The sequence below is a fragment of the Panicum virgatum genome, chromosome 7N, assembly GCF_016808335.1.
Source record: "Panicum virgatum strain AP13 chromosome 7N, P.virgatum_v5, whole genome shotgun sequence".
Lineage (NCBI taxonomy): Eukaryota > Viridiplantae > Streptophyta > Magnoliopsida > Poales > Poaceae > Panicum > Panicum virgatum.
This window is the reverse complement of record NC_053151.1, coordinates 29,876,654-29,897,966: the sequence shown is the minus strand read 5'-3', so window position 1 is coordinate 29,897,966 and position 21,313 is coordinate 29,876,654. Positions and strand designations below refer to the sequence as shown.

At 40.0% G+C, this 21,313-nt stretch overlaps 1 protein-coding gene across 5 annotated transcripts; it reads left to right on the top strand.

The window, feature by feature from the left end:
- Positions 1-2,419: 2,419 nt before the first annotated feature.
- Positions 2,420-19,666, top strand: LOC120680822 (DExH-box ATP-dependent RNA helicase DExH7, chloroplastic-like). 5 transcript variants are annotated; one of them, XM_039962381.1, is made up of 34 exons: positions 2,421-2,853; positions 2,950-3,061; positions 3,291-3,490; positions 3,971-4,067; positions 4,203-4,576; positions 4,681-4,899; positions 5,126-5,237; positions 5,325-5,525; positions 6,071-6,150; positions 6,237-6,359; positions 7,331-7,417; positions 7,710-7,810; positions 8,097-8,154; positions 8,350-8,415; positions 8,510-8,592; positions 8,715-8,898; positions 9,366-9,524; positions 9,609-9,710; positions 9,799-9,951; positions 10,012-10,116; positions 10,527-10,667; positions 11,070-11,159; positions 12,031-12,087; positions 12,209-12,292; positions 13,132-13,230; positions 13,304-13,441; positions 13,589-13,659; positions 14,523-14,592; positions 15,009-15,107; positions 15,587-15,799; positions 16,170-16,262; positions 16,655-16,777; positions 17,068-17,154; positions 17,860-19,666. In XM_039962381.1, exons 1-33 carry the CDS (start codon positions 2,557-2,559, stop codon positions 17,146-17,148), a joined length of 4,272 nt encoding a protein of 1,423 aa, XP_039818315.1. In that variant the 5' UTR covers positions 2,421-2,556; the 3' UTR covers positions 17,149-17,154; positions 17,860-19,666. The 5 variants fall into 5 exon arrangements, with proteins under 5 accessions (XP_039818313.1, XP_039818316.1, XP_039818312.1 ...); XM_039962379.1 differs by having other exon boundaries at positions 2,420-2,853; positions 9,799-10,116; XM_039962382.1 differs by lacking the exons at positions 9,799-9,951; positions 17,860-19,666 and adding an exon at positions 17,593-17,798 and having other exon boundaries at positions 2,420-2,853; positions 9,609-9,693; positions 9,956-10,116.
- Positions 19,667-21,313: the final 1,647 nt, after the last annotated feature.

The window sequence follows — 21,313 nt, the reverse complement described above, 5'->3', positions numbered from 1 at the left end:
CCATTGCGGACGCCCTAACTCACCACCCGCTCCGTCATGCTCGCCGCCAGCTCCGCTTGCCTGCTCATGCGGCTGGCTCCGCCTCCGGCTCGCCACCTGCTCGTGCTTCCTTTGCCTCAACGCGCGTGGAGCCAGCCGCAGACCCCAACTCCCCCGCCTGGCCGCATGCGCAAGCCCGGTGTCTCTGCCCTGCTGCCGCCCGACACCATCTGCCGCGACGTGGCGCTCTGCTGCGCATGCGAGCTCAGCCCGGCGAGCACGGAAGCGCACACAGCTCATACCGCTACCGGTCTACCGCGCGCGCATCTCCGGCAGCTCGCGCGACAGCGCCATGCACGTGGAGTCCCCCACCCGTGCCACAGTGGACCGCACCACGGAGCGCTGCCGATTGTTGAGGATCTGTACTGCCTCCGCGTGCGCGCCACCGCTCTATAGTCGTCCGGGCCGCCGCGATGCCGTCCGTCGCCTCCACCCAGACACGCTCGCGCTCGACCTCAGTGGAGCGCCCCACGGTCACGAACCCCATGGCCTGCTTCACCAGCGCGAGCATGGTGCCCATCCTACCATGTTGTCGCTCACATCGAGCACGGTCACCAGGTCTAGCGGCGCATGCGGCTCCGCCACCCCGTTAGTCTCGGAGATTCTGAGTGCACTGGCGGGCACCAGCACGGCGAAGTCGTCGCCGGATGCGTCCCTCGCAAGGTCGAGTACTTGCAGTACGTGGCGAGCGCCACCGCTCCTCCATCGGATGCCTCCGCCGCGCCTTCTCCGCTGTGCTGGTCCTCAAGCATGGGCCGCGGCGTCCGGTCCACGGGATCGTCGTCATCGAACACCCGCGACTCCATGGGCCGGAAGAACAGTTGGGACGCTTGAGTCGAAGATGCTTGAGTCGGAGATGCAACAGGAATGAAACTGGTGCAATCACTCCGCGGTGAAGACAGCCTGCCCACGCGCTTGCCGCCAGCCCGCGTGCTCTCGCCCCCAGCTTGCCGGCGCCCCTGCTGCATCGTGCTCGCCGCCGGCTTCGCCCGCTCGTGCGGCCGGCTCGTGCTCCCCAGCTTCGCCGCTTGCGGCACCGGCCGGCCCAGCTCCCTCACCATCCGCCGCCTCCAATCCTCGTCAGCTCGTGCTCCTCCTACTGCTCCTCTCACCTCCGATGCTCCGACCAGATGCATGCACTGCTCCGCGAGCTCGGGAACCTGGCCGACACACGCATCATCCTGGAGACCAAGGCAAGGCAGGGGGAGCACGAGCCGGAGGCGGAGCCAGCCGCACGAGCAGGCAAGCGAAGCAGCGGCGAGTTAGTGGAAAAGGTGACATAATCTATAAAACCTATATAGTTGGTTCTCACTAGAGATTTCTCTTGATATGCAAACTGTCCACCTCAGATATGCACTATCATATACAATTAAAATTCACTATACCTTCCCTCAATTTTTTGTAAATATTGCCATACAATCATCTTAGTATTTCTACTTTCAAATTTCCCCTTAAAATTTTATTTAAGAAATCCCGCAGCAACGTGCGGGGTATCACCTAGTATCCGTTCAAACTAACACCCACTAATTGTTTCTCTCTTCATGCAAGATGTCCGCATCATTTCCCACTAAGTATCTCACAAAATGCAATCTATTCATATTCTCTTATTAATTACAAAAAATATCCATATTTTTAATTTTTAATATATTAACGTAAAGTCATATAAATACGCTATTTTTCATCACATATTCTTCTATAAAGTGATCAAATATTCTATTGATGTTTCTTCTATTAGCTTATCAGTTTTTACCAGATCCGTTAAACAAGAAATATCCATGTCATACCTACTACGTGCAATACTTTTGATCTTTAAACTATTAACGCAAATCTCTACTATGTACAATATTTTTAATATTTAATCTATTGACGTAGAGTCACATATATATATATATATATGCTATTTTTTTATCATCTATTCTTCTATAATATGATCAAATATTCTATTAGTGCTTCTTATATTAGCTTATCGATTTTACCAGATTTGATAAAAAAAGTAGCATGCAAGTAAAATTCACATCATCTATATATCACATATATATCCTATATAGATGGCACCCACTAAAGTCATTAATTATATTTCTCTCAACATGTAAGCCATCCACATCATATATGAACCTATTATATCAGACACCCCATCACCATCCACTAGGACCATCTGTGAATGTTGCTATATAATCATCTTAGTGTTTTTACTTTCAAATTTTATTTAAAAAATTTTACAGCAACGCCTGGGTATCAGCTACTGCTACTGTGGGGTAACGATTCATACGTATTTTACGGGGCTGAAAGTTTTCGTTGGTATTCTGCGGAAGTTCGACGTCTTTCGGCGCGCTATGTGACCAATTTTCGCCCTCCCTGGTAAGCGCTAAACCCAGCAGCAGGCTTTTATCCAAAAAAAAAAGAAAAGAAAAACCCAGCAGCAGGCTGCAGTTCCCCGCGATTCCGGAATTCCGAAAGCCCGCCGTCGCCGGAGACGATCAGAGGGCAGCGCCCCACACTCCGCGCGGCCGAGGCCAAATGGCGCCGAAGAAGAAGCAGCCGGCGTCGAAACAGAAGCAGAAGCCCAAACCCTCCTCATCCGCCGCCGCCGCGGCGCCGCGCCTCCAGATCTCGTCGGAGAACGAGCGCCGCCTCCGCCGCCTGCTCCTCAACTCCTCCGCCTCCGCAGCCCCCTCCCCGGCGTCCACGGACGGTCCCGGGGCCCGCGGGGAGTCGAGGGAGCAGAAAGCGCGGCGGCTGCGTGGCGTGTACGACAAGCTCGCGCTCGAGGGCTTCACCTCCGCGCAAATCGAGCAGGCGCTCTCCGCTATTCCTGTGAGTATCCCATTCCCCGAGCACACCTCGACCTCACTGTGTGTTCGAACTTCGAATTGCCTGTGAGCTGATGATTTTTGTGCTTTTTTGGGGCAGGATTCGGCGACATTTGAGTCGGCGTTGGACTGGTTGTGCTTTAATCTGCCAGGCGATGAGCTGCCCCTTAAGTTCTCAAGCGGTGGCACCAGCACCACCTCCTCCCGCGTAGGTATGAAATTTGAAGGGTTTATGGTTCAGTGCTTCCAGGCGGTGAATATGTGTAGACATACATTTCTCTGTTCTTGGGCTTGTGTCCTCATCAATCTGCGTGCGTGCTCCTGAACATGCATTTGTGACGTGTGTGTTCTCCTGCATGTGCACACAGAATATACTTTACATTACATCATCGATTGTTTGCTAGAATCATGTGCTGATTGCATTGGTGGTGTGTGTTGCAGGAACTGAAGGTTCTGTTAAGGTACTGTCCACAGCCAAGGAAAATTGGGTGCCACAGAGTCGCGAACCTGGGGAGGTGAATGCTAGCACTGAGCAGTTGGAAATCAGAATTGGTGGGCGTAGAGAGGAGAATGTATCATTGGATGATGGGCGGTCATCGCAAGCTGCTTGGATTCGGCAATATATGGAACAACAAGAGGAGGTATTGATGTACGAACAAGTAATTTTATCACTTGAGTTGAGTCATCGAGTCTTAGTACTCTTTGAACACTAGTTGGAGTTTGTTAACCTTATGTTTAATACAGCTCTGACCATTAACTGTAATAGCTCCATGCTAGTTAAATTAGGGAATATAATGGAAGTACTTTTGATGACACATTATTTATGTTATTTTGTTGTTGTCAATGTAAATGTTCTTTTTACACATTAATGGGAAAAATATGAAAACTTGACAGCATAAATGTTGTATCATATGGATTTTTATATGACATTTTAAACTGATGCTGGGATTTAATGTACACAACATTGGAATACCCTACGCATATGAATTCATGACGAATTAAATTATTCGTCTGCCAAGTTCTTTCAGATCTTCCTCTATCAAGGCTTTCTGTTCTTCCATTTATTTCTTTTTATGTCTTGTTTTATGGTATAATTTTTTGTGTGGCTGCCATTGATATAGGAGGATGCAAATTCTAATGATTCCTCCACATGGGAAGATCACTGCTTACAAAGTTTGGAAGTTGTTGAAGCAAAACCAAGTAGGCGGAAGAGCAAGGGTAACTTAATTATTGTATTATTATATTCATGTTATAACTCGTCTACTAGTTCTTAATAACTTGATCCTGATAAGTTTTTGAGGTTTTTTACGTAGTTCAGACAGATCTATCTTATGATTTCATCCCACTTTACAGCTGCAAAAAAGAATTCCAAGCATGGAGGCTTGAAGGAAGATACAAGCCATTCTGCACATTCTGTCTCTTCAAATTCTGAAACTGCAAATGTTGAGGGTGGTCAGAATGATTTAGGGGTAGCTGAAAATAATTCTGACAGTCCAGGAAATATTGATGAAGGATCTGATTTGCAAAAGGGAACTCCTAAGGATGTTGTCGAAACTTGCACGAAGGTGATAGAGGAAGAGGAGGTAGAGCTTGATGGCATGTTTTTTGAAGACTCATCTGCTTGGGATGCAGTGGCTCCAGAAATATTGAAACAGCAAAAAATAGAGAAATTATCACATGATGGTTATGGCCATCTTCTTGGGAACATAGATGATATATGGAAGAAGGTCCAATTGCTTTTCCTTTTTCTTCATATTGATGGAACATGTTTCATGTTTGACTTGTGCTTCTGCTCTGCACGTTTTCTAACTGTTCAACTTTCCCACTACAGGGAGATTCTGGTAAAATGCCAAAAGCTGTTCTACAAAAGTTTTGTCAGAGACTTGGTTGGGAAGCACCCAAATATAGTAAAGTATCTGAGAAAGGTGGTAAATTTGTGTATGCTGTTAGCGTGTTGCGGGGTGCTACTGGCCGTGGTAAGAGTCGGAAGGCTGGAGGCTTGACGAAAATTCAGTTACCTGAAATAGATGAAGAATATGGATCTGTTGAGGTCACTTTTCTATTACTTTGTATGATAAGGCTTCTTATAAATATTTTATGTCAGCTAATTATTGTTCTGATACATATGCTCATGGTTGTCAACTTGTCATGCTTCGTGGTAATAGCTATCATTATACCTGCATGGTATAATGAGATGTCAATTCATAACTACTCACAATAGAATAACGTTATTTATCCTTATCTAAATTTGCATTATTAACTGAACTTGTGAACAGGAAGCACAAAGTCGAGTTGCAGCTTTTGCTCTATATCAATTCTTTGCTGACCTTCCCTTACGTCAGCTGCTTACTGAGCCATACTCGTCACTTGTTTTAAGATGGCAAGAAGGTTGATGCTATTGATTCATATCTTCTTTACTGACTTTTGAATCATCACGGGTCTTTGTGTTACACATTGCATGTTTCCATAAAACAGGTGAATTATTGTCAACATCAAGGGTGTTGGATACTGAAGATAGTCGAAGAGCTGGCTTTGTAGATATGTTATTGAATATGGATGCAGATACATCTCATATCGAAGATTCTTCTGCTGGTGTAATACTTGTAGATACTGGGGATACTGAAGACAACAAATCTGTACATGAGAAGAGAGAGACTGCCATGATGAGTTGTATGGGTAAGCTGTCAATACAAGTCATCAATTCAATTACTTGTTTCTGAAACATATTTCTGAATAATGTCATAAACAATCTTGGTTGTGGATGATTATCGTCCCCCCTCCTTCCGAGAAATGGTTGTCACTGATGGCAGACATATTACTTACATTTGGCATATTGAGCAATTGCATTCACCTTCTTCATTTCCTTGTACTTTCTGGGCAGTGTGCATCATCAAGGTTGCTATCATATGTAATTTCTTTCCTTGCCACTTTTTAGGATGAATCATATGGAACACTGTATTATCTATTGACATGCATGAAACAACAAATAAGCTTTGATTCCCTACCACATATATATTCCTCGAGTTAATATTTTTTCTCTTATAAACGAAATGGTCAAATAAGTCAAAGCTATACTGTCATTATTGGGCCTCTATTGCTTCTATCTGCTACCCTTCTAATTAAAATGGTCAAATGAGTGAAAGCTATAATCTCATTGTTGTAGTTCTATTTCTTCTATCAGCTAATAATTAAAGTGTGATTTGTTGTTCTTCCACAATTAGGAGTGAAATCCCCAGAGCATGCAGAGAGTGCAATTTTGAAAAAGCAGTTGGAAGACAAAAAGAAGCTACCGAATTACTTGGTATGCAATGAACGTGCAATCTAATAATAGTATTTTTCGTTTCTTTGTTTATTACTGATGAATTCTTGTGTTCACCTGGAATTTAGAAAATGCTGGAAGCCAGAGCTTCTCTACCAATAGCTAAACAGAAGCAACATTTCCTACAATTGCTGAAAGACAACGATGTAATTGTTGTTAGTGGAGAAACTGGATGTGGGAAAACAACTCAGGTACCTGTGCTTCGTTTTCATTCAAATTATTTTACATATCAAATATCAATTATGTTCTGTGCCAATAGTTCCGAGTGGAAGCCAACATGTCGTGCATCATATCATACAACCATTTGCTCCCTTTGTAGATGAGTCTGTTATGTCAATAATTTGTTACAGTCTCATTTGTCTCCTTTTTCTTCTCAAACATGCAGGAGAGTTGTGTATCATTTTACTAAGAAAGAGAACCCAGCTGTGCAAAACTACTCACACATCAACCCCCCCACCACCACACACACACATCCCTTGATACATAAATACATGCACCACTGAAATAAAAGGAACGGCCCAAACAAATGCCCTTGTAGCTGTGTAAACGGGCAAAAAGCTGTTTCATTTGAGTTCTCTCAAAAGTTTCTTACTATTTGCAAACAACATGACACAGCAGCTAGCGTAGCAGTAACGCTCTTACCAGTCCTGGGCAACGTCCTCTGGTCCTGGGTTCAATTCTCACAAAACAATTCAATATTCCTTCAAAGTTACAGCAGCCACATTGCAGATGCCCACTTAAAATGGTAAAGCTTGCAATAGACGGTGGGAGTGAGCCCAGCCTTCATACTTGTTCTTTGCAAGTGCACATTGTACAAACCAGGCTAGTGAATCTTCTGTGTCAAAGTTAGAATCAACAAAAACTGAATCGGCAAGGCTGGTAACCGGGCTTAAGCCCTTAACAGTGGCCAGCGATATTTTTTTTGGAAGTAGTAGTGTCAACAATGTTAATTAACCTGTCTCATTATTAATCTCCCTTTCACAGTAAACGATTTTATATTTTTGTTTCATGATATGTATAGAAGTGTTTCTTGATACGATGTTTATATTTGTATGTACGCTCTTCTCAGTACTTTGTAATGAATATGATGCAACTTGAACTTCTGTAGGCTAATTATAAATTTCCAGAATTATGAATTCATGAATATTTTTCATATTTGCAGGTGCCACAGTTTATTTTGGACGACATGATTGATTCTGAACTTGGAGGATATTGCAATATAATTTGCACTCAGCCCCGGAGGATAGCGGTAAGATCAAGATGCAGATCTTTATCTTTTCTTTGATGACAGCATCATAAGATTAGCAGTGGTATTATGCAAAAGTTGCATGCCTTATTCATGAAATCACTTGCAAATCTATATATTAATTGAATCTCCCATCAGAACTGATTTGCATTATCAGGAGATCATTTGTTGTGGTGATCGCTCTTTTCATATTTGCTAAGACTCCAAACTTTACATAATCACAAACTACCTATGCCCTTAATTTTATCAAACAGATATAATCGAAAGTAACTGGGATTGATCTACATATGTATAGGCCATTTCTGTTGCGGAGAGAGTGTCTGATGAAAGGTGTGAATCTTCACCTGGATCGAATGATTCACTTGTTGGATATCAAGTTCGTCTTGACAGCGCACGGTGCGTTTCTTTCTCATGCACATGTTCAATGTGCTCAGTGCTTACAATTTGGCACATGATCCCTGAAGGTTTATTAGTATAACTTGTAATTTGTACATAATATGTCTGATGTTTTCTCTTGGGTAGAAAATCCTTTCTTATGTGTTAACACCTCCCCCCCCCCCCTGTACTCATCCTTTTTTACTTTTTTACCTCTTTGTTTTCCTTTCCCTTGGGCTTTGGACCATTTAGTTTTATATATATACTACATGTCTTTCAAAAATATAATGTTTTTTTATTGTTTTAGGAATGAGAGGACAAAACTTTTGTTCTGCACTACTGGTATCCTTCTCAGGAAATTATCTGTGAGTAGTGTCCTCATATGCATATTAATTATTGTTTCATGCATTTTTCTTAATCAAAGATGATATCTATTTTTTCATTTGGTCTGGTCTAGTTAAACTTGAAGCTGCCTTTCAGCTAATAAAAGGAGAATCTAATTTTGTATCATGTCCTGATGGTTGCTAAATATAATCTGTTGTCCATGCAATATGTTTCAGGGAAACAGGGACTTAAGTGATATTACTCATGTTGTCGTAGACGAAGTGCATGAACGTACTATTTTGGTATATACTCATGTGTGTTATCCTTTTTCATGTTACAAAATGTCATGTGTGTTCCCATGCTAATGAGGTAAACAATCTTTATTTTTCCCTTCAGAGTGACTTCCTGCTTATTGTTCTTAAGAACCTTGTTGAGAAACGCTCCAATGAACAAGGAAGGAAGTTAAAAGTGATTCTCATGTAAAATCCATCCCCTTTTGGTTTAGTATCTTTACTTCTTTTAATTATTGCATTTTCTTTCTTACTGTTTGCATTTGTTGGCTTGCTAATCTTGTTTTTATTCCAATGTTCTTTATAATCAGGTCTGCGACGGTAGATTCAAGCCTATTTGCACGATATTTTGGAGAATGCCCTGTGATCAGTGTTGAAGGAAGAACACATCCAGTGTCAACTCACTTTCTTGAGGATGTTTATGAGAAGATGGAGTACTGTCTTGAATTGGATTCTCCTGCATCAGGAGCGTACTTTGCACAACATGGGGAAAAGGTTTCGTATTCTGAATTCTCACACCTGATAGTGTACACATTCTTCATCTGTTGTGTTGGAGACCTGTGACTATTGCTGCTTCTTTTGTATGGCTAGAACTTGTATATATTTCAGTTGCTCATTGTATTTGTAGATATAGGCTTGTTCTGTTAGTCTTCTGTGTCCGTTTTAAGAGTATGGAAAATCTTGTTGGTCGTGCAACTTCTTTTGCAATAATGTATAACACAGTTTACCAGCCCAACATGAACCAAGTATTTGATGTGTTGCCTGCAATAAAGCTGAGAATTCCCTGTTTGGTTATAGGACTACTTTATGGGTAAGAGTATGGTATGTGTTTTCCGCAACTGTATGTTCTGTCACTGCCCATGAGATCCTCAGGGCTAACCAATTGAATTCCATTATACTTGGTGTCTGTTTTTTACCATTAATGCTATACTTACATTTATTGTTTTTTGACTCTCTTTCAGTGGAAGCATGCTAGCAGCTCAGTGAATAACCGGCGAGGCAAAAAGAACCTTGTCTTATCCTCATGGGGTGATGAGTCAACTCTTTCTGAAGGCTATGTTAACCCTCATTATGTTTCTGATTACTATAAGTCATACAGTGAGAGAACCAACCAAAATCTAGTGAGTTTCTTTATCTGAACTATACTTTGCACTCTTCTGTTTTAAAAATATTTTGATTCTGAATATTTTCTGTTGATAACACAGAAACGGTTGAACGAAGATGTGATTGATTTTGATCTGTTGGAAGACTTGATATGCTTTATTGATGAGAACTGCCCTCCTGGTGCTCTTCTAGTTTTTCTTCCTGTAAGGGTTTTACATCAGCTAAATGCTTTGTTTGCTAATATGTATCTTACATTAAAGGGCATATCCTTTCCCACCATTAATGCTGCAGGGAGTTGCAGAGATTGACATGTTGATTGATAGATTATCTTCTTCAGTTAGATTTGGAGGGGCATCATCTGATTGGATCCTTCCCTTACATTCACTACTTGGACCCTCTGATCAAAGAAAAGTGTTCCAGTCTCCACCAGATAAATTCCGCAAGGTGATTACCCCCACTTCTGTCCTCACAGATATACTGTGTACTTACTACATGATGTTGCAGGTTATTGTTGCCACAGACATAGCAGAGACCAGCATTACAATTGATGATGTAATATATGTAGTTGATACTGGAAAGCACAAGCAGAACCGTTTTAACCCACGGAAGGTCAGATTTCTCTTATTTTCACCTGTAAACATGGAAAAAATAGAAGATTATCTGTTATAAATGAGTTTGAAGAAATGTTGTAAATGAGCACGTGGGCTAGTGCTTGAACGTCTTTGCACTAAATACTGGAATCAACTGTTATAGTCTTCTATGATGCCAGATTGTGTTCATCTCATGGTTTGCTTGCATATGTGGACTTTCAAATTCATTAGCCAACAAGTCCTAAAGCAATACTCAAATGGTGCTCAATATGGCTGTTTGGTTAGCTCGACAGTTCTTGTGTTTGTGCATGAGCTCTGTTTACTTCATTATGCGTCGTATGTTGACAGAAAGAAATTCCTATGAAACAGTATAATCTTAGAAGGTGGAACAAAAGTATTTAATAATTCTTTTGTCTTGTATGTTTGCAGAAAATGTCAAGCATAGTAGAAGATTGGATTTCTCGTGCAAATGCAAAGCAGAGACGCGGAAGGGCTGGTCGTGTGAAGCCTGGTTTATGTTTCTGTTTGTATACCAGGCATCGATTTGAAAACATTATGCGTCCATTTCAGGTTATCACTGGCCCTAGTTATGTTTTTTTAATGGTTTCCTAGTCTGCCTCTCATATAAGCCAGTTATCTCTCTTGGTGCCTTTACCTTTCCGTTATTCCCTATATGGTGACCATTCTTTCTGATAGGCTTTCCCTGTTCCCTGTTGGCTACCTCATCCTTCTAATCCGTCTCCAATATATCAATCAATTCTAGGGTAGTAGTTATATTAATTAATTGCAAACCCACATCTGCACAGAAGCAAGGAGGCTGTATTGTCCATTTGTAATATGTGGAAAAGATGTTTCTTTGACACAAATGAGTTATGTTTTATGTTATTGTTAATATCATTGCCAAAGGCTATCAAAAGTTTCCTAAATAGCACATGTAGTCTTCGGGAATTTATATTCAATCTATACTTGAAGGTGCCTGAGATGTTGCGGATGCCTTTGACTGAGCTGTGCCTGCAAATAAAATCACTTCATCTCGGAGACATCAAATCCTTCCTGCTAAAGGTACATTTCCCTCTGTTTTTCGCAATCACTCTTTCTTTCAGTTTCATCACATTCTATTCAATATCTGCAAGTTTTATTTAACTTGTGCCCAAGAGGTTGAGTTCCTGTGCACCTTTTTATAGAGTCTATCACGATTTACTTAGTAACTAGGTGATTCCCCGCGCATTGCTGCGGGATTTTTGAGAGCTTTTCGATAAACTATGATAAAAGATATAATAATTCTTTAAAAAAAACGCTTTGGAGAGCATGCAGTAAGATAAATAAGCATTTAGATCGAGTTTGCTAAAAAACATAAATGATAGATTTTTTTAATAAAGAAAAGATTGTATAATTTTGGTTAAATTGGAAATTTACAGTGTAAAATCACCTTGATTAGGGGGGCCAGGCCCCTGCCCGCCCCGTCTCCGCCCCTGCAGACATGCATGCATGACGATACATGTGTGACTGTGAATAATGGACGTGCAACTTTGAGGCTTGATTATATTGATTGCCGCGAGCTGGTGGAAAAAGTACATGGGTTTTTTGATCATTTATTTTGAGTGGAGCACTTGTTGTAGGGGAAGGAGATAGAAAGACATGAAAGTTAAAGCAAAGTGAGCATTTATTTTGAGTGGAGAACAGAAGATGAAAAAACATAAGCTAGAATGATGAATCAACGGTCATGATTAAACTTGGCTTAAGATCGAATGGACACAATTTTGTTGATGACGTGGCGCAATGTGAGTTGAGAGAAATAGAAGTTAATGGCTTGTACCTTGTAGTGGGGACCAATTATATAGGTTTTATAGATAAGCTATATTTGTATTAGTTCTGCTGTTGTGCATATCATTCTGTTAGTGATATGCTCACATTTTATCATGTCTTGTTCCAGGCAGTAGAGCCCCCTAACGAAGAAGCTATTTCCTCTGCAGTTGACTTGTTATACAAGGTTCTATTCTTTCTGTTTATTAACCATGTATACATTGTAGTAAGTGAAAGTATGCATAGCAATCTTGGCATTCCTTTCTGTAGTTCTCAACTAAATACTATGCTGCCATTGCTTTATCCAGGTTGGAGCATTTGAAGGACATGAGGAGTTGTCACCTCTTGGGTATCATCTAGCAAAACTGCCTGTTGATGTTTTGATCGGAAAGGTGTGGCTATTTGACATGAATAATTTGAGCAAAGTAACTTGATTGTGCTGTTTACAATGTGGAGTTTCTCATTAATCTTCAGTAACGCTTAATAGCAGACTTTTTTCATACGATCCAACACGAAGTACATTCTATTCTCTGTCTCCATCTTGCATTGAAACTTTTCCCATTGAAATTTCAGTAAATTAATTCTTTAATTTTTGTTACACATCTCAAGAATGTTCCGAGCATATTGCCTTATTTTCTATCCTTTTCTGTACAAGAATTAACATTAGGCTGTCAAAGAGTCGAGCTTGAGCCAAGCTTGTACAAGCTGATGTCTCAAGTGAGCTAACTAACAGAACAATACGTGCACCTTTCAGCATTGGGCATTACATATGATAACATAAACTTGAGGTCAGCTTGAGTAAGCTTGAACATAAGCAAACTGTTTAAGCTCAACAATTTGCTTTGGTGAAGGCTCATGGCCTGCTTTCTTACAATTAGAGCCATGCTAAAGTTGCTTGTCGAGCTTGAACTCTTCTGAGAGTCCTGTTTACTTTGATTTGTGTAGGCCATGCCCCTTTGCATTGCACATCTATATCATTATAGGAAATTATCATGCATTATTTTTCATATCTGTTGGCCTCTTGTGCATTTCTGTATGTAATCTGCAGTAACTTCCGGGTTCTTAAAAATCAATAGATGTAGTTAACTTTAGAGTTCTTAATCTGACGACAGGCAGTCCTCTTCCCGGTTCAAGAAAAAACTAATACATCTTGTTATGAATTTATAGTTTTGATGGATCTTTTTTTTTCACATGCTGATGATTTGATTCATTTTTTTATATGCGACTGCAGATGATGCTTTATGGTGCTATCTTCGGTTGTTTATCACCAATTCTTTCTGTTGCTGCTTTTCTGAGCTATAAATCCCCATTTATCTCTCCGAAAGATGAGGTATTATGCGACTGCAATGATGAACAATTTATGTGACCTAGATGTTGAATTTCATGACTCTTTTTTATTACAGAAGCAAAATGTCGAGAAAGCAAAAGCGACACTGTTGAATGAGAACCTTGATGGGTCTACTTCTGCAACAGATAATAAACAATCAGACCACCTGGTAATGGTAATTGCGTACGACAAATGGTCTAGAATACTGCTGCAGGTTATAAACTACTTCCTTCTCTTCTAGAATACATTTTTTCTGTTGCGTTGTGTGGCAGCTTTTAATGTGTATTTAGGATCATGTTACTTTATCATAAATTTTACTGTGTGGTTGGAGGATTTCTAAAAAGCTGGTTTTGAATTGCAGCATGGAGCTAAATCTGCTCGTCAGTTTTGCCATTCATTTTACTTGAATAGTACGGTGATGCACATGATCAGGTTTGTTTCATCAGAAGCTAAAATCATGTTTACGCAGAACCTGATGCAAAAAAGCAGATGTCCTAAGGCTTTTTTGGGCGTTTGCTTACAAAGTAGTGGGGTTGTTCTCAGTCTTCAAATGTGAGATTGGGAGTCTTCAAATGTGAGAATGGGGTGCTATTATATTTCAAATGGAGGAACTAGTTCTATTGCCTGTTTTATAATACAAAATTTTCTCTAAACCTAACCCAACGGGGAAAACAAATACTCAAATCCAATCCAATCCAATGAAGGTAGTACATACATGAAGATGCTCAGCAACTCTTTTTATACCAGTTCTCATTAAAGATGTAAACTGCATTTTTGTTTTTGGAGAATATTTAACTACATATTTAGTTGAAATCCATTTGTCATTTTTCTTCCGCTGCCATTATCTATGCACTTTATGTATGCCATATATGGTTATGGTGCACAACCACCTGAAGTTTAGCAGGTAACATTGTGAACCAGGTATTGATAAGCATAGGTTCATAAATCATAAGTATGCTTCTGAGGGATCATTGTAATTGTTTGCTTTCAAAGCTCATAGGTGGACATGGAAAACCCAATTATTGGTTTGGAACGTTGTAGCTCCCTTGTATTAGTTATGGGAAATGCGACATTTTGAGTTGCTACTGACTCTGTTAGTTTTTTGTTTGCTATGTTGTTTTCCTTACTTACAGATATCTTATATTGCATAATGAAGTTGATTCAGAAGCTTCTTTTTGGCTATCATTAATCAGAAAATGTGTTCAAGCTTACCATAAAAATGTAGAAGTTACTAAGATTCTCATGTGATATGTTTATCCACTACAAGTATTTAATCAGGTAGATTTTCTTTGCAGGGACATGCGTCTTCAGTTTGGCACATTGTTAGCTGATATTGGACTTATTGATCTTCCTAAAGATAGTATGGTATGTTTACTTCATAGAATTGGTCGTTTGTGTTTCAATGGAATGTTTGGGTTGAGAACAAGTCTGCTCCCTCTCCTTTCCTCTCTTCCTCAGACAGAAAACATCGAACATTTACTTAATAGAAACAAACTTTTGTAGACTGCAATCCATATACTTAACTTTAAACTTACAAAGTTGATCAAAAATCACTTATGCTTTAAATTCAGTTCAACCTAAGTGACTTTAACTTACTAAGTTACTAAAAAACTGGCAAGTTCATAATCAATGATGTGCTAAGGTAGTTTGGTCAGTTCAATCCAATAAATATCATATACCTTACCTCTTTGTCAATACTACTGTAAATACATATTCTCTAATCTGAAATTGAAAGACATCAAAGTCAATCTTCAACTATGAATTGGTTTTTCTATTTCCAGAGGCCTAAGGAGGGGAGTAGGAAAAGTAATCTTGAGATCTGGTTTTCTAATATGTCGCTTCCATTCAATGCGTATGCTCGCTGCACTTCAGTTATTAAGGTAATAACATGATTTCTGGCCCTTGTATATTGATACTAGTCATTTCCCTTTGTTTGCTTTCAAAAGGAAAAACGACACATGATTAATTTGGAGAATATTGATTCCGGTTGCAATATTGCAGTGTCATTGATCGAATGACTATGTATCTTCATGTATATGGTTCAAAAATTGATCAGATCTAGTGTACCAAAGTGAAATGAATGCAGTGTATATTGAAAGCTCACTTCCATTAGATAGGAATAAATTTACTGCATGACTTCTGTTCTTGTTTTTGGTTTGAATGAGCCTGGAATGCTTTTCAACTGTCAGCAACTTTTGGACATGTACCAAAAGTATGTTTGGAATGATCTTGTACCGTTACTTGTTGTCAGTGTAATGCTATCATTATGCTTATCACATTACTAATTATTCACTTGGTAGATAGATATGATGTCAACACATTGTACGAAAAATGCTTACATGACATTTGTGTTGTGTAGTCGGTCATATGTGCAGGTCTATACCCTAATGTTGCAGCATCTTTGGAGGGTGTTGATCCTGGAGCTTTAGGTGGAAGAAAGCCATCTGATATTCTGTTCAGTAAGGACCGTCCTAGATGGTATGATGGAAGGCGAGAAGTCCATATACATCCATCATCTGTGAACCACAGCTTGAAAGCTGTTCGATATCCATTTTTGGTGTTTCTTGAAAAGGTATATGCTTGTTTTTCTTACATAAAAGGGATCATTGCTGTCTTGTTCCATAGAGAAGTTTGTTATGTATTTGGTATGCTTCTAGTTATATGTTTTTGTGTCAACTGTTATCAATGGCAACCGGTCTAGACTCTATATATTACCTTTGCATTCAGATTATGCATAAGAGTGGGTCTTGTATACCTGATCCATAGAAAATTTGCGTGTCCAAATTTATTTTGCTGAGAGTTAAGTACTGTCCAATTTGAGTATATTGTTGTACCAAGGAATATGGATTTATGATCAGCACACCAACCAAGATGAACTCGGATTATCAATTTCTGATGTTGACTATTCATTCTATTATTCTATCTCTGTTTCTTATTTTCAGGTTGAGACAACGAAGGTGTTTTTACGTGATACTAGCGTCATTTCTCCATACTCACTCCTTCTGTTTGGTGGTTCCATGGTGATCCAACATCAGGTACTTTGACTCTCATCGAACACTAGACATACTTGAACGTCATCATCCTCGTTTTATCTCTACCGGAGGCACTTGGATCTTAATTTTCTGATTCTTTTGGAAAGATTTTGTCCATGTGACTTTTCCGGTGGTAGTGTGTTGTATGTTGGAACTTTTCATGTGCTGTCCATATTCTATGTGAAAATTGGAAATGGGCACCACATTAGGAAGATGCTATACTTTAGGTATTTTGGTTTGACCCAGGTCTATATGGTCATGTGGAATTGTGGATCAGATAGAAACTTTTTTTTCCTTTTTGGAGAGGTCCTAGAAAGCTCGTATGTATGGTCACATAATATATGATAGCTGATATCTGAATTCTCAGAAGGGATACTGATAGTCTCTGTTTCCAGACAGGAGTGGTTGTTATAGATGGATGGTTGAGGCTGTCTGCTACTGCCCAGACTGCTGTTTTATTCAAGCAACTTCGAATAACACTTGATGCTGTTCTGAAAGAACTGACAAGAAAGCCAGAGGTATGGTGTGTCTTCCTCTTGTTGAACATATGAAAGGGGAAACACGGGCAGCTGATGTAATGGAAATTTTATGCTGCTGTAGCATCTCTGGACCATCTCTTTATACAGTTGCTTAATATCTATTAACTGTATATGTAAGAATGTATAACTTGCTTTGAATAATAGACAGCTTCACACAATGTAAAGAAACTTTCTTTGTACAAAAGTCTGTTTAACAGAGCTCACAGAACATATTAGCCCTCATGCTGCAAATCCCTTTTCTAATAGCTGATTTTATTGTCTTGTTTCAGATGGCAACATTTGTTGACAATGAAGTGGTCAGGTCCATCATTCATTTACTGTTAGAAGAAGACAAAGCCCAATTAGCATGAGTCATGGTAATCCTATTGATCTTTAATTTTCTTGGAACTATATCGAAAGTAGGATCATGCAGATGGAATAGTCATAACCTTTTTTAATACGGATCATAGGGATTTTCATGGAAAACCTTTCCTTCAAGTTTTGAAGGATTATATGGTTACATGGAACACTTGATTATATATAGAAAAAGTTAGATCTGATGGCATCCATTTAACAATAGGAAGTAGTAAAGCACTTCTCATGGTTAACATTTTGATTGATCAAATATAGCATGATTAACATTTTAATTGATCGTATGCTATTATTTCTCCAATGTTCCAGTAATTTTAGTTTCAATGGCTATTTTCTGTGATTCTACATTAGGTCATCAAATTATTATGTACATAGCGGTTGCACCCTCAGATAATTACAGAGTTTGCGAGTTTGGTCATTTTGATATTTTGGGTTCTGTGTAGGCATCAATTTTGATTCTTGCCGTGCACATCTGGGCTTATATCTGCAAGCATTCTTACTGCACAGTGTGGGTTGCAATATATATTGACGTGTATGATTTTTATGTGCAAGAAGTTTGCCTGGATCTAGTGCACCCTTATCCCATTTGGGTAACTTATACATCATAATACGGAGCAGAGAAATCCCACAAAAGCTTGCATTAGTCAAATCTTACATTTGTCGACCAGAAAAGAAAATGAAAAACCATACATATGTACCTTCTTATCCAGGAAGAAAAGCGAGGCCTACGGGAGCATCAGCGCTATTTCACCTGTGGTGGCGTGCCGCGTGTCCGCTGGGACATGACGGCCCTTCCATCACGCGGCAGACGCGTGGGCTTGCTCGGCTCGTGCACTCGTGATGAGTTCTGGGTCCAACCTGGCCTGTCGTCCGCATCACGCGTCGTGCCTCCAACTTGTCCTACGTCGTCCTTACCTCGGCAAAATTTCCCAATCCGGTGAAGTTTTGTCATATCTGTGTAGGGAGCTATTAGCGACTTATTGTTAGAGCATCTCAATGATAATGGTTCGAGAAGTAGATCATAACTGCACCAAACCATTTTACTAATATATGTTATCCCACACCAGTACAGCACACCATCTCAAACCATCATCTTTTAAAACCAAACTAAACCAGACCACATTCATCATGCAATTAGCTAGCTCCATCTGTCCACGTTGTAGGTCTGCAGCTGATGTTCACGTTCGCCTATGCGCGCTGCAGGCCTATTCAACTGCATTAATTGGCCAAAATGATTCTTTCGAACCAACAAATGAACTCGAAAACAAAAGCTCAATCCGTATCAAACCAGTCCCTTGTGAAAGAAGAAACAAACCTAATCAGACCAATGGTTAGACACATCAACCCATTTGACACTGAACCAAAAGAGCCCGGATAGCAAAACCAGACTATTAAAACTGGGTGCGCCCCGAACCATTAGCAGCTTGATCTACAACAGTTCCCTAATAAATATCTCTAAGTAAAATAATATTGGGATGTTCTAATTCCATTTTTATCGATTATTAGAAGAGATGCTTTTACAGTTCCTCAGTAACCGTATCCTAATACAACTAACATACTGGAAGAGCTAAAATTCTTCCTTTATTTGAGGAGAGTTGGGGTTAAATATTAGGACAACCCAATAATTATTTGGTAAAGTGAGATGTTTTGGGTAACTGCTGGAGTATATATTTCTCTCAGTATCATTAGGCCAGTCTCAGTGGGGAGTGTCATCGCATAGTTATCAAAATTGTGAACTACGTAAACGAGGCAGAGTGTTATGGTGATGATACTCCTCTCACATCCTATGACACTGCCCATCCTCTCTTCGTAATGGTTCTACCATGTCAGCAAATTTAATGCTCATGACACTCGTATGACACTCTTATTGAGATTTGCCTTAGTTTTTTGGGGAAAGGGAGACGGCTGGAGATGCTTTGTTTGGTTTTTGCAGCTATTGTAAACTGAGCTCTTTTGGCATACGAGTAGATTTTGAAAAGGTTTTAAAGATGTCTTTTTCACTAAGCATTAACTGTGCTGAAAGAAGGCTGCAATATGTTAAAACCTTTGTTGCCTACAAGAGATCCTATCGTTTTATTTTCTATACTACATTTTTTTTCATGTCTATATATGTGCTTTGTAGACCTAAATTGATAGATCTTTCTTCAGTCTCGCCCCGTACTATTAATAAATTTGCATGTCGTATATTGACTTTATATTTTCCTTTTTTTGAACTGATGCTGTAATATACAGCCATAATGCAACTTATTGTACTACGCTAAACGCTGATAACACAGATCATACACGCTTTCACTGCAGGCGCGGCGTTAGCGCGCTGATCATCTAGTATACGTAACTCAGAACAACAAACAGGTAACATAGTGCGTTGGTGGTTACAGTTGTATTAGCATTTGGAAACTTAGAGTCGCACCTTCTGCAATTCACGAAGTCGTGATCCATTCTGGATGACAGTTGCAACTGAAATTGGGAATACATCTTCTACAAAGTGCACCGTTCCGAAGCACTGTTATTTGGCAAGATTTTGCTGTCCTAGTTACTCTCTTTTCAAGTTTCCAGAACCCCGCACAGTTGACTGCTATGATATAGCGCGTGATAGGGTACTGCTCGATAGGCTCTGAATGGATGTTTCTTGCGTTCTAGAACTATTGACTAATATAGAATGGAACAGCGCAGAAGGCAGTGACGACATGAACAATTGAACACCGTACTTACTACCTATCGAGGGTTTGTATGGTCCGCGGCAGTCTTACGTTAGGATCTTCTACTTCGTCTAGTTTCCGTGATGAGCACGGTGCTCAATTATGCTACCACCACACATCGTGGACTACTGCTCTAGACAAGTACAAATGTTTTATGCCTGCCAAGTTCTTTTGTTTCTTCAACCACGGGCTCTTCACACTTTCAGAAGTCAACATGGCACCGGTTGGACGAACCAACCATTCCTTTTCTTGACCTTTACCTTTGCCTTGCCTACCCTCTGTGCTTTTTCGTCATGCCGTAGCATGCAATCTGCACCTCCTTCTGGACACAAGGCATTCACGTCAGGAAAACACCTACTACTACCAGCGAAGTAGCCAAAGGTGAAGAAACCCCAAAGGTCTAAAGCAAGGCTAGCAGCTCTACGCGATTTCATTTTTTGTAACTCTTAGAGAGAGGAACAAAATCATCCAATCCAACTGTCGCATATCTGCAGGACCACTGTTTGTAGAACGGAGGACAATGACCGGTGGACCTCATCGATGGTTGATAGCCTGTCTGATAGACTCGAGTGTCAACGTCTCGCAGATGCCCTTTTTGGGGCTGGATAGTTAGCGCGCGAGCTAGGAAGAAAACCAACAATCGATTTCCGACAGCTCAAAACTTTCCATTTTGGGAATCCGTGTCCATTCTCTTTTCGGTTTCGGGGGGGAGGCGTCCAACATATTTACGGCTCAATTATACCACTGCAGGGTGCGAGCCCCCAATCCGACAAGGCTCCTTCCCTTTCTTTTTTTATTCAGCGCGCAAGGCTCCTTTTTTTCCTGGCGCACGATACGCACCTCTGATACATAGGCTAGCTTCTTTTTTTTCATTTCGTTTTTCATTCAATAATTTCTGTATTATGGCACCGTTTAGTTCCCAAAATAAAAGTTTTTTGTTGTCAAATCGATTGTTTGACCAGATGTCGGAAGGATTTTTTTGACACTAATTTAAAAACTAATTTTAGAACCCGCTTGGAAACTGCGAGACGAATCTTTTGAGGCCTTTGATCGCACCATTAGCACATGTGGGTTACTGTAGCACTTATGGCTAATCATGCACTAATTAGGCTCAAAATATTCGTCTCGTCGTGTACATCCAAACTGTGCAATTAGTTTTGTCGTTTACCTACATTTAATACTCCATTCATATGTCCAAAAAAGGAGGCAAAAATTTTTGGGAACTAAACGGCCCCTATATCATTTTTGTATGTGTGTACATTGTGGACAAGTTATACATAAAATTCTCCAAACAACATTCATAAAGATAAAAGTTATAACTTGTAAATATAAGTTTCTTTCCTTTTTTGGAAAGTTTTCTTATCCCACATTTTTCTACTTTTGGAAATTTATAATTTGTAAATATAAGTTTTTAGTATAACTTTTGCGCGCCTTCAGTGGAGAATAAACTATCATCATAACTTTT

Excerpts from the sequence above, each read along its gene's own strand:
- LOC120680822 (XM_039962379.1), top strand. The coding sequence starts at position 2,557 with ATGGCGCCGAAGAAGAAGCAGCCGGCGTCGAAACAGAAGCAGAAGCCC. Across the intron at positions 3,491-3,970 it reads ATATGGAACAACAAGAGGAG|GAGGATGCAAATTCTAATGA; the intron begins GTATTGATGTAC and ends CCATTGATATAG. Across the intron at positions 7,418-7,709 it reads CTCAGCCCCGGAGGATAGCG|GCCATTTCTGTTGCGGAGAG; the intron begins GTAAGATCAAGA and ends ACATATGTATAG.